The sequence below is a fragment of the Pholcus phalangioides genome, unplaced genomic scaffold (assembly GCF_987345545.1).
Source record: "Pholcus phalangioides strain wild (caught in Gottingen) unplaced genomic scaffold, Ppha-v1.0 ptg000011l_1, whole genome shotgun sequence".
Classification (NCBI taxonomy): Eukaryota; Metazoa; Arthropoda; class Arachnida; order Araneae; family Pholcidae; genus Pholcus; species Pholcus phalangioides.
In genome coordinates, this window is record NW_028301604.1 from 4,267,261 (window position 1) to 4,281,013 (window position 13,753).

Sequence of the window (13,753 nt, forward strand, 5' to 3'; positions counted from 1 at the left end):
TATAAATTTAGGATCTAAGCCCAAATTCTGAAGAATTTGCCATAAGATGGTGTAGTTTATGCTATCAAATGTGCTCTTAAAATTAACATAAAGTACATAGAGGCAGCCGCCTTGTCTCAAAAGCTTTCAGGTTCTTTTAGGAATATGCCTTGCTTTTTACTTGTTTTATTTTCCACACACAAACCAGTTGTTCCAGCACCACTGCAGCTTTTCGTCATATAAGATTCAGGAGGCGTTTTGGGATTCTCACAAGCAGCTGATATGTTGCTTGTCTCATAACTTGTCATCCCATACACCTTCAGCACATTCCTCAAGGATAATGTGCAATATGTGTAGTATGAACTCAGCTTTAGAAAACATGGCACTTCATACTTTTTTCTTGCTAGAAAAACTTCTCACTCATATATGCAACCTCTTTAGTACAGCATTGTACTTTGTTACAGCTTAAACAAAAAAAGTATGATAGAAACCTCAAAATAAGCCGAATTAGCCTCTGCACCAGAGTTTTTTCACCCTTGATTTATAGATGTCCTGCAACTTTTTTGTGTCCAAGTAACAAAAATGGTGCTTTACTATCTGTGGTTCTGCAAAGGTTTTTAGCAGTATAATTTTATTCACATAGATAAAAAAACAATAAATAAAATATATTTTTCTCACACAAAATTTTTCCTCTAATGGACTTTTTCAGGGGAGAGAAAAATTTTTTACCAAGCTTTTAATGAAGCTTTTTAACTTGAATATTTTTATTGTTTTTAAGATGGTGATGATGAAGAAGAATGTAGGCTCATGCATAAGTGGTTCACCTTAGTTAATAAAAAAAATGCCTTGATAAGAAGACAGATGCAACTAAATATCTTGTAAGTAATATTCATTGTTTAACTTAAAAACAAAACTTTGAATTGTGAACAGAAATTTATATTTTTTTGCATAACAAAACTATTTTTAACTCAACCATAGTTTACTTGGATTTTAAGCCATGAAAATCCAACAGATTGCAATAATAAAACTTGAATGAAGAATACAAATCAATCAATTGTACAGGGTGATTCAAAACTAAATGTACAAACTTTTAGGGTAGGTAGAAAACAAAAAAACAAAACAATATATGACCGGAAACCCCAACCTGATCACTTGGACGATAAACTAAGATGCAGATATGATAAGCCAATAATGGGTAGAAAAACTGTTTATTTAGCAGTACTTTACACGAGGACAGTACGTGTACACATTGAGTTTCACAAAAAGTGCTCAAGACTCTTACTATCTCTTAACATCTATGAAATGCAAGTATTTTTGAAAGGGTTTGACAATCAATGCATCGCTGTTGTGAAGCGTGCATAACTGTGGATGGTAAGAACTCTTTGAGCACTTTTTGTGAAACTTAACGTGTACACTTACTATCCTTGTGTAAATTATAGCTAAATAAACAGTTTTTCCACCCATTATTGGCTTGTCATTTCTGCATCTTTGTTTATCCTCCAGCCGATCAGGTTGGGGTTTCCAGTCATACATTCCTATGTGATTCTGTTTTGTTTTTGTGTTTTCTATCTTCCCCTAAATGTTTGTACGGGAAGTTCTGAATCACCCTGTATTTAACATAAACCATATTACTAATGTATCATTAGGTTGTTTTCTTATTATCATTTAGGATCTTTTACGAAACATTTTATCCTCTTGAAAGCTAAATGAATAATGTTTAAGCAAGCTGATTAAAAACCATGTAAAGAATAAATGTTTTTTAATCCACATCATCCCTCTCTGAATCTGCCGATAGTACTCAATACATAAAGGGAATTTTCATCAGTGGTTACCAAAGATGACTGAGTCATGTCATTCCAAAGAGCTCTTGGTCATCTTAGAAGGTTTTATTGCTTCTGCTTCCACTGAGAATGCCTACTGTAGATGTGTGTGGTTTACTACGTTTGATAGTAATTCACCTGCACCTCAACTTTTTATCCCAGAATTTTCTGAGGATGAAAAAGATAATAGTTTCAGAATTAATAAAAATTCAGAACTTTCAGATCAAAATATTCCAGAAAAGTAACATTACTTTCACAATTAGAAAACAAGGATTTTTGAAAATAACTTTTTATTTATCAATTTACCCAACACTATTCTACAGGGTCGTAGTGTGCCTTCTTGGGGCAGAATTTTTCTTGGGGGGGGGGCCCTGAAAGAGTTATTATGCAAAATGGATGTACATTTTTTTGGCCCAATTCAACTCGGGGCCCTAGTTGCCTCAGCCTAGTTACAGGCCTACTATTCTACATAGTTACACCATATAAATTTGAATAGTTGCTACATCATTTTAGTGAGATTTTTGTACTTATTTAACAGATATTGAAATGAACAATTCATATATTACACTTAAAAAAGGGTTATTTTCTAACAAGCAAAGTAAAGAGCTGATTGACGTTTTAAATCGTATTCAGCAAAATATGGTCAGTTGTATTATTTTAAATATTTTAATTTGTTTAAAAATCATCAAAGTGGAAAAAATTAGCAAGAAATTTGTACAGTGGTTCAGAAACAAAAAACTTGGCTTTTTAATTTATAAAACTTAGGTAGCTTATGTTGATTAGAACACACAAGGTATTAAATTATTTTTTGGAGGCAAATTTTTTAAATTAAAGTTTAAAATATTTGCTTATTTATTTCTTTTCTATATTGTTCTGATCTATTGAATGTTACTCAAGTGTGATTAGTTTTTACATTTGCCCAATCTGTTTAACTTCAAACCCAAGTCATTAAAAAAAATTTTTTTTTGATTGATTTGTGTTTATTGCATGTCAATGCCCTTTGAACAGAATTTAAAAAAAAATTAGTTAATTAGGGGTGATATCTTTACTAGGGCCATTGGAGTTAGGTACACATATGTGTACATCAGGTCTTAACTTGAAAAAAAGAATCGTTAAATACCATTTGAATCTGTTAAGAATGAGGTAAACATATGTGAATTACCTTGTGTAGAAGTACATGTGTACCTCTGGCGTGAAGAGGTTAAGAGGAGAGAGAGAGATATTTATTTTTATTTGTGTGTGTGTGTAAATATACAGTTGATGCTCATTATAATGACCCCCTTTGTTTCATGGAAAACAGTCATTAATTACATTGGGAGGTTATTATATCGAAAATTTTCAAAAAACCATAAATTTTAGCTTCCCGGCTTTTTCCAACTGTTGGAATTTCCCTTCCTTTGATTGACTACGCAAAAAAGGAAACAGTTTCTGCTTTCATAATTGAGTCAGGGTTTTTAATTATGGTGAACAACATACTCTTTGGAATATCCAATGATTCAGTTATTTTGGCTTGCGACATCAATTTGTAGTCAACTTGGTCAAACACATTCACAGAGGGATTTTGCCCATTTCTTTGCAAAAAAAACTGGGAGGCTGAGCTGAGATCTGTCATTATAATGCATTGAATGATATTTACCGGTTGTTATATTGGATGAAAAATAATATGGTAGAAATAGAAAAAAAATGCGACTAATGGTCATTTTGATGGAAAGATTGTTATAATGAGCGTTGACTGTAGTAAGAAATTCAAAGAACTAAATTTTGTTCTATAAACTATGGTAGCTAGCAGCAGTGCTGTCTTGACATATGGGTCCACCCAGGCACCTCAAGAAAAGGGGAGGGGGCTCACAAAAATGAGGACTGTTTGAAATTTTTGGGAATTTGTCAGGTAGAGCCTCAGAAAAATCACTTGGCCCGTGATGCTCTTAAGATGGCCCTGCCTAGCAGCTAATAAAATGTGTTTTATCAAGTAGGTGGTTTCTAATCACCAATCGCACACCCTGCATGTAACATGATTAGTTTTATTTTTAATTTTATGTGAGAACTTGAATGCTCTTATTCATAAAATTTTAATTAATTTTTTGCAATTATGTACTCAAATAAATAAATACAGTGTACTCATTTATTTGATTTAATTTTGAATAAATTACATTACTTGTTAAACATATCAATCTCTATAAATAATAATAAAAATAGGGGTTTCTACTGGAGAAAAAAAAAGAAATTTTCTAAATGTTGTGGTCACCTTCTTCTCAAGGGGGTGGCAAAATAATATTCATCTCTGGCTACAAAATAGCATTTGTCTCGGGCTGCAAAATGTTTATCACTGGTCCTACAAGTCTCTATAAATCAAGACAACTTGGCACAATTTCATAACTCGAACAAAAATCATGATATCTCAAAAAGTATGTAATCAATTTTGATGAAATTCAATGATAATCTCATTAAAAAAATAAGCCTAGCACACAAAGCAATCACATTTCACTTTACTGTTATAAACATTAAAGCCTAAAATATCTATAAACGATGCTCAATTTTCCAAACCTCTAATTTATGAACTAATCTTCTCTTCCCAAAAAATATACTATTTTTCCCAACATCTTTCCCATTTACTAAATATTTTGATTTTACAAACTATTTTTCATGTCCGCACAGGTTCATAGAAACAAGCGTCAACAGTATTATGATTCAAAATAAAATAATAGGTTATGTGGCATGATAAGCATATACAAGTTCTCTGAATTAATAGGAGGGGGAATCACATACGGGTGGAAAGTAACCCTACCCTCAATCTCTAAAAAATGAGAAGTTTGTAAGTGCAAAGATAGATATTCAGATGTACGACAGAAAATCATATAAAATCATTTTATCTATTTTGTGCTAGAGACAGTAATCTAAGTATCATCAACCTTTCTAACATCTCCTTTCTTATCCATGAAATGCACCAAAGAATATTTCAAGGTCTGATGATTTTGAAATCCATTTAGTTCTTAAAGAATGGTTTTGCACACAAATTCATGATGACTGCAAAAGTTCCAATTATAATTGGAAAGCTCACCAATCTCTATGTGAGAAATTTGTAAGAAAATGTTTAGAGCTGGCTATGAACAGTCCTATGTAGGTCCATCATGCCTCATTATAATGAGATCTAGTGCCATTTCTAGAGTACATATGCAAAGTGGTAGGAAAGTACTTCCAGCAGATAAGCAATTCCAGAATATTACTTTGATTGGTGCTGAAACTGCCCCTTAGGTCCATTCTAGCTTCCTTTCTTCCTTATTCAAGAATAATATTTGAAGGGGCCAAACTGGACATATGACGCCACAAACAACAAAAAGCAACAACTATGATGTCAAAACTGAGAATAAAAATACTGAAATGAAGAAAAACAATTCTGACCACAACAGATGCTCTCTCAATCTGATTCTGACCACAGTTTTCATTGGGACATAATGTGTTTGTTTTTCCATGTTGGTGTGTTCTGAAGATAGCTATTTGTCCTTATCCCATTGTCAATATTTTTCTATAGTTTCAATAAAAATGCTTATTGTACTATACAGGACAAACAGGATCGTAATTAGGAGTTTTGTCAAGAGAGCAAACTTGACTTTGTACCCACACTGTAAAACTCAATAGTTCTATAACAAAGTGTTTTTTTGCAGAAATTTTTTTTGTCGATTTCTATCCCTGAAATTTGTCACCCACCCCAAGCTCGCCATCCGGGGCAATTGCTCCTCTGCCTCCCAGTTCCGGCCGTGTTAGGACAACACTGTTGAGGCAATTCAACCGGGAGTAGGTCTAGTCTCAAACATCTCTTTAAAGGGGATGTAAAACCCATGTGATAAGGCAAAAAGTGATGTGCAAAAATAATGAAACAATTTCCATGAAACTCAAACTATGAATATATTATAATATGAATGAAATAATTTAATGCATTTGAGCAGTTATGCAACTGTTATACTTTATTCCAATATAAAAGAAAATTTAGGAAAATTGGAAATAAAATTAAAGTATAATAGTTGTTGAATATTTTTTATTTTATTATTTTTTGGCTGATGAATAACCTGTTTAACCCTTTAAGCAGTTTTAAACTTTTCCTGATCCGCATTGTAACTGCCACATTGGAAATAAAAGCTTGTTAAGAACCAGAGGTATTTCATATTTCAGGGTGACTAAAATAAAGCTGATCAAGTTTGACGAGATATCTCAGAATTGCTGCTGTAAGGGTTAAAAAGGGATTTCAAATAAATTTAAGTAATAAATTTCATCTCAATTCAAATTGACAAATTAAAAACATTGAATTTTATGAAACATTAATTACATTGTTTAAGAAAAGAATAATGTTTTGTAAAGTAGATGTTGCTTATTGGAATAATGGATAATGTTATCATTTGTGGGTATTGTTATCACTTTTGCAAAGTATGCAGTCATACTCATAAGACGTATATCACAACTGGGAAAAACTTTGTATATAGTTGTTAGAGAGAAAGAGAGGATTTTGGTTTATATATATACTGTACTCTCATTTTGTTTTTTATTTCATTTAAAATTATTTAATGCACATTCTGAAGGTGAAGTTTCACCAGAATACTTTTTCATATAAGTCATTATCAGCCTGTACACTATGTAGTAGGTGTAGTTAGGGCCACACAACTAGATAATTTGTCACCCATGGCAAACCAGCATTTTGGCTTCTCTTGCCATGCAGAATACGCAGTTAAAATGTGAAGTTGGCTCTATTTCTGGTACAACGCCTGGGACATCAGACTTGCCTGCTCTTCCCCCCCCCCCTCCCGGTTGTGGCCATAGGTCTACTTCCCCCTCCTTGTTGACAAAAATTTCTACATTTTATTCATGCTGTCCCCATCAAGCAATAGTAGCCGTTATAAGCCATGCAAGTGTGGCACTGAATTTATAATTTAGTAGAGGCACAATGAATTTCCTAAATCTAGTAGAGGCAAATGGAAGGTAAAAAAACAGTCCCTTCAGTTCTTGGTCAGTATGTTACTGTTGACCAGATTCACAGTTTAAGACTTTCTCTAGGGATCAAGTATGTACGTCCATTAAACTATATTTCTGTTATTTCATAAATTTCATTGATGCACGTTATAACTTACACAGTGGAAATAACAAAACTCACAATAAAAAATGTGTAAATGGCACTTGTCCGCGTTCACCGTCTTCTGTGTTTCAGAGATGAAAAATCTTCGAAATACGTTTATAGGTAGATAAGAGAAACGATCCGCCTTTTCATCATCAATGTTTGGCAAAATAAACACATCTCTCATTGTTTCCCGTCAACAATGTGTTTCTTTCGAATACCCGAATGTGTATTCAAACTTGAAGGATAGAATTGCAGGAGTTAAGAAACACTGGTATCAATTATGCTCTGCATCAAATCAAAGTGATACTATATTTGGTTTTCTGATGTAGGGCTTTCCAATCACATCGGATAATTGAGTTTCTGCCGTATTGTACTTAAGCAGTGATAAAGAGGTAAAAATAAACAAATGAAAAATAAAATAAAATAAAAAAATTCTGTTTATCCATATCACGCATTTAGTGTTTCGCAGTCAAATGTTACGCTGTAACTTTCATTCCAAAAGAAAAGTGAATGCGAGTATATTTCGTATAATCAAGTGATAAGAATTTCTGTAATAAGCTAAAAACAAGCCTTTTAGGTGGGACATTTGTTGCTGAAGATCAGGCTTCTTTATACTTTCTGAAAATTCCTCTTCATTTACAAATAAATTAAGGCTTCTTTGAACTGGCTATTCAAGAGGTGCTTGTCAAACGTCTGTATCTGCTAAGTTAATTGAAAACTGCCCCCCCCCCCCCCACAAAGAGGCAGAAGCCATTTTGTCGTTTTCAATGCCCAGCACTGTTGCGAGTACAATGGTCATTTTGTGGAGAAGGGAGAGGGGCGTATGATAAGCCAGCTTAGTGATTCTTTATGGGTGGAAAAGCAAGGCAGTATATTTACAGCCAGGACCATTTGGAAGTCGAAAAGTTTTCACTTAAAAATACGGCCGGGACTTTTTGGAAGTCACCAACTTCACACGTAAATATACGTGCAGGACCGCTGGCCATTTAAAGGAGTATTTAAGAAGAAGTAGGTGGGAAGTATACTTCTCATGGTCTTAGAAATGGTTTAAAAGTATTGTAATCCATGTTAAACAGTTTTATTTCAACTCTTCACCATGGCTTATTTAAAAAGCAGACACGCTGTTAGATTTAAAAAATAACATTCACGTATTAGGAATAGTATGATAAGTCACTGAAAATGAGTCAGTTGATTGAACATTGCAGCATGATTGAATACTTTGCCATTATTTTTGAGTAAAAAATGGAGCTGTTTCGTTTTTTGCATACAAAATGGGATGTGTTGTCATCATATTTGCATCTGTGTTTTTTCGGATGTAATTATCAATTGGTCATCAAAATCCTGAGTCCCGATCTGATCAGATCACACTAAGCAACGGGCACTGTATTTCAGAGTTGTGCAATTCTATCCTTCAAGTTTGAATACACATTCGGGTATTCAAAAGAAACACATTGTTGACGGGAATCGATGAAAGATGTTTTTATTTTTTGAAACGTTGATGATAGGGGAGGGAGTTGTTTCTCTTAGCCGCCTATAAATATATTTCAAGGACTTTTATGTTTTAATTTCTCAAACACAGAAGACGGTAAACATGGACAAGTGCATGGTTTACTTCCTGCATTATAAGATAACTGCAATAAAATAGAATAATCAAAATTTGTTTCTATTAATTTATTAAAACAGCATGAGAGAAAGTGACGCGATGTATCTGATTTCAAAATATCAAGGTTCTATCATTTACCGAATATGTACAGGAACTGAAGATTGATTAGTTTTGCAGCATACTGTCCGCACAATGTAAGTTATACTATACCATCCACCACATGAACCTTTCTTCAAGTTCTATCACGTTCTAAGTTGACTATTTTTGCTGAAGACACTTCCTACATTTTTAATGGGATTCATATGCAGCCTTTGTAGGCTGGTTAATCAAGCGCACACAGAGGCGATACACAGGAAGGGGCGCAGAAGGCTCGTGCTCCCACCCAAGACAATGAAAAAAGGTTAATATTGCATATGCTCATGAGCACACATTGTTCTTTGACAATTTTATTGACCTTGCTTTGTCTGGACTGGCATTATCATGTCATGATTTGTGTTCTGGTTTCACAAGAAAATTTATTTTTTCAATATTTCCTAAAGATTATTAATGAACACACTCCTTTGCATCAAGCACAGTTGCAATAACCCAGCCTGGTCCTATTTTCCTTAGCGAATATTTGCTTCCAGAACACTCCCCAAGGATTCTCCTGCCCAATAATACACCAACGCATGTTATGACTGTTGGCGTTCTTTGACCAATGTGTCGCCAGATGGATTAGGAGATTGGGAAGGAAGGCGGCTCTCAATTGACTTGAGGTTGGGGTTGGAAGGCCCTCGTCACTCTCTTAGATTAGCCTTCCATTACCTACCAGCCTCCAACATTTGACTATCATTGGCAGTGGTGGTAAGATGCTCATCTATCACCGAGAAGGTTGCTGTCACAGTCCCGGGTTCGAACCCGAAGGAGGATATAGATAAGATATTTTCCCTAACGAACTTGAAGCGACTACCAATAGACAGCGCCTTCACTTCCAACCCATCATTAACCCATTTGCATCATAAGTGCATATATGTGAGGAATTTTCCTGGCCATTATCACCATAGTGCATATGTGCATACTAGTTTTTTATGCATAAGAACAAAACATTAGAGTACTATCGTAGTGTATAAAAAACTATTAAATTTAATTTTTCAAATTATTTTCAATGTATATCTTCATTGAACTAAGTAAAATTATAAATTATTTGTATACGCCATTTTGTTTTTCGCTTTTTTTCATTTTGAAATATTTCTAACTTTATACAATAAAAAAAATTTGGTGATACGGGCCAATTTTCCACTTTTTGGAATGATGTAAATGGGTTAATGACAGTAAATTACAATATAATTATATGGCCAGAGTTAGTGTTTGGTGAAGTGGTGGTCATAGGTGGATATAGACTTGAAAGTCTGGGGGGCACGATCATTATTTCTGGGGGGCACTATGATGATGTCAATTCATATATGCATATATAATTAGATCAGTCAACTTCACTTTTGATGCTGGGCCCATCGTATCTCTGCCCATGGTGGTGGTGTAGCTAGACTATTCACTCATGACCCACCTTGGTACTTATTGGGCCAGTTTGTACTCAAGTGTGGCCTCTGCAATAGGATCGCTTTCAGCAATGGCATAGCCAAGTCTTTGTCAATGGGGGAGCAAAATCGCGAAAGGTGCCTTTTTTCTATTGTTTAGACAAAAAATTTTAAATTATGCATTCATTGAAAGTACTTTAAATTTCATAAAAAAAAAAATCATATCAAATTTATTCCTTATTTCCACGATTCGTTTTTTATTCAAATTAACTGCAGTAATTCTTTTTAATTGATTTAATTTATTTTTATTTTTTAATCAAGTTAAAAATTTGTAACAAAATTTTAGTATACACTTATACTTATCAAAATGCAAGGTCGCAATTGGTAAATTGCCCAATAATGTGACTGAAAAAAAATAAGATTAAAATATAAAAAAATAAATAGTAAAGAAAATAACAATCTTCTAAGAAACGACAGGTTAGAAAAAATTTCATAATTCCATCCAATTGTCATGTTACACTGTTATCGTGAGCATATATCACATAGTACTAGATTGCAAAACGGGACCCTACAAAAAAGTCTGGACATACCCCTGCTTGGATCTTTCATCCCTCTTATCATGTCATCCTTGGCCATTAAATTGCGGCTGTATGGGTTGCACATCCCTATAGAGCCACCCTTGCATGGAATGTATTTCAGAAAATTAAACATTAAATATAATCCTTTGCCTGATTTAATCACAAACAACCAATGAATGCGGCAAATAAGAGGGAAAACCCCACAAAATTCCTAACGTGTTTTGACACACAATGGGTGCCGTTTTCAGGTGGTAAATATGACCACGGTCACACTGACTGGGTGGCCCACTTATATATGTTACCAAATCTTAGCTTGAAAAATATCAAGTGGTCTATACGAGCCAGAAATTCTGACCTCAATGATTGATTTGCACAGACATATTTTTTTGCTGAGCAACTGGGAGTTAACATTTGGTAATCAATTCAAGTGGGACCCCGGTCAATGTGATAGTGGTCATATTTATCCTCATAAGATGGCACCGATTGTGTTTCGAAACGTGTTAGGGATTTCGTGATTTTTCCCTTTTATGGTTATTTCAGTGGCTTTATGGTTATCTCATTTTCCCTTTTATGGCCTCGTTTGTTGGTTATTTTAGTGATTTCAGAAAAAATCAGAAAAGGAAAAAAGTGTAGCGAGCGATGAATAGACAAGGCCTTTGTTTCCCTTATTGTTTAACCAAAGGGTCCTTGAGTAAAGGCCGATTGGAAACCACTGATCCAGATAAAGTTATAAGAATAAGAGTGAACAGAACATTTTGAGGCTATTCTATTTTTCTGATACAGTATGCAGTCATGGCCATGCAAGGGTGGGCTGACGGCTCCAGCCCTTTCTTTCAAATTGAGCACAACTCCGGTCTATTGCCATGGGCAGTTTACTGTGCCGGAAGTGTGAGTGCATATATAGTGTTGTGTCTGATTTTTCAGTGCTGCCATCTATATTTCAGGAGTGAAGTGACATTGAGTATTTGTACCATTGCAGGCCTGTTGCTCTCTATGGCGAGACTTTTTAACAGGGAGATCGGTGCACATTCATGTCTCAAGGTTGGGAACCACAGAAAACCAACTCCAGAGGTCTTCATCCCAGATGCCCGAGACAAATCTCATTACTTTTGCTATTTCTACACTATAAATTCACTACGGAGTGGCCCAGATCAAATATGTGTGGGCCATGTACACAGTGAAACTTCCCTTAATGTACAGTACCCACAACTTTTAACCGAACGACTGCGATATCTTGGGTTCTAAAAGTTTTAGAATGAAGCGGTTTTCACCAAAAATTATGGTGATTTTCTACCCGACTATGTGCAATTTGTCTTGATGAGGGGTCATCTACATATTTATTATTGTTCAAACTTCAAAATATTCAATATCAACCCTTATTGTTTTCCATCTTATCTGATTTATTGCATTGACCCTAAAAATAAAATTTCATTGCTGTAAGTATAAAAATGCGAGAGATATGAGTGAAAATGTGTTTGGGGGCATTCTAAACATTGAGAAACTGAATTTTTGAAGGTTAATTTCAGGGGAAAAACACACTCCGAACAAGTTTTGAACAATAAATACTCTATATGCTACACGAGTGTGTTTGGATCTAGTGCTATTAAAAAATAAATAGTTTTTATTTTATGGAGGTGAAAAAAACAAACTTTTTTTTTATTTCTCTTCATTTTAGTGACTTTATATCCATGATTGAACGAATATTTATACAATAATTATTTCAAACAATGTGTCACAAAGCAATTGTTTGTGATGACAATTTCATAAATTTAGAAAAATAAGAATTTTCCGTCAAACATTACACTATTTTATGTTTAATTAAATAGTGCAATAAACTAACTTTGTTTCATTTTGCAATTCTCCAATTTTTAATAATGCTAAAAAATAAAAAAATACGGATGAAACTAAATGCCGTGGTTTTAGCACAGATGACTCCACCAATTGCCACTACCTTAAACTTGGCGCACACCAAGATGATTTACGCTATTGGAAGAACCGTTATTTATTGATTGTTATATATCTCCATAAATATTAACGTCAATATAATTGTATGGTATTGATTTGTGAATTCTTTGCACATTATTATATTTACCATTTCAGCTCATGAATGTTGTCTAAGGAATGAAACAAATTTCTGAAATAGTGAAAAATTTCAAAATTTTGTTGTTTATTTGTTCACTCGAATACTTAAAAAAAAAATGTTTGAAAAACTGGATGGAAGACTTATTTATCGCATCACAGTATACTTAAAATAATAATTGCCCATTTCAGTAAAGTTATGAGCTTCATATTTAAACATTTTCACATAATTTGTCATGAGAAATTTCTCAGTGAGTTTTAAATTTATATTTAGTATATGGTCCCTAAAAGTGGTCATTTTCATATAATCGCTCATATCTCGCGAAATAGAGGTCAGATTCGAATGAAAATTGATTCAGTTGGGTTTTCAACTATGCTGATTCGAATGAAGTAAAAATTAATGTATGCTTCTGTTCATAATTTTTTAAAATATGTTTTAATGATTCATAACTCATATTAAAAAAAAAACCAAATTCAAAATGAGTAATAAAATTATGGTTGACCCGTTAGAATCTATTATTTAAAATAAAAAGTAATGAGATACCCATGGCCCCCACATCCTGAAGCAGGGCCCCCAGGCTGGGATCTTTTACGGGCCCCTTTATGATGAATTTATAGCGTGAAAAAACAAAAAATGATGAAAATCATCCCTGGCCCCAGGGCTGGAGCCTTGTCAGCCCACCCCTTGTGGGGGCCATGGAGATACCTATATTATTTCAGCAATTATGCTCAAAAACAAGATGTTTTTAACATTACGACATTCGTTTTTAAATAATTTATATTTCGCTAACTGTTCGTTCAAAATTGATGAAATTTGGTATTTCAGCATTTCTTGAGATACTAAATCCAAATATGGAAGAAAAAAATGGGGTTACTATTGTACTTTCAAAAGTTGGATCTAGTTTTAACATCGAGATGCCCCCTTAAGAAAAAATGAACTTAATACGCTTATGGAAGATCTTAAACGAAGAAGAATTCTACTTTTCTTTTTTTTTTTACAATAAATAGAACCCAAGATATCGTCATCATTCGGTTAAAAGTTGTGGGTACTGTACCTCCCATAATGAAACATCCAT

At 33.9% G+C, this 13,753-nt stretch overlaps 1 protein-coding gene across 1 annotated transcript in view; it reads left to right on the forward strand.

Moving 5' to 3' along the window:
* Nucleotides 1–13,753, forward strand: part of LOC149079959 (EH domain-binding protein 1-like) — a 119,443-nt gene that overhangs the window by 48,031 nt on the left and 57,659 nt on the right. The window contains exon 16 of the mRNA XM_089238869.1: nt 758–857. Within this exon, the coding sequence (XP_089094995.1) occupies nt 758–857 (100 nt within the window). The remainder of the gene's footprint in view (nt 1–757; nt 858–13,753) is intronic.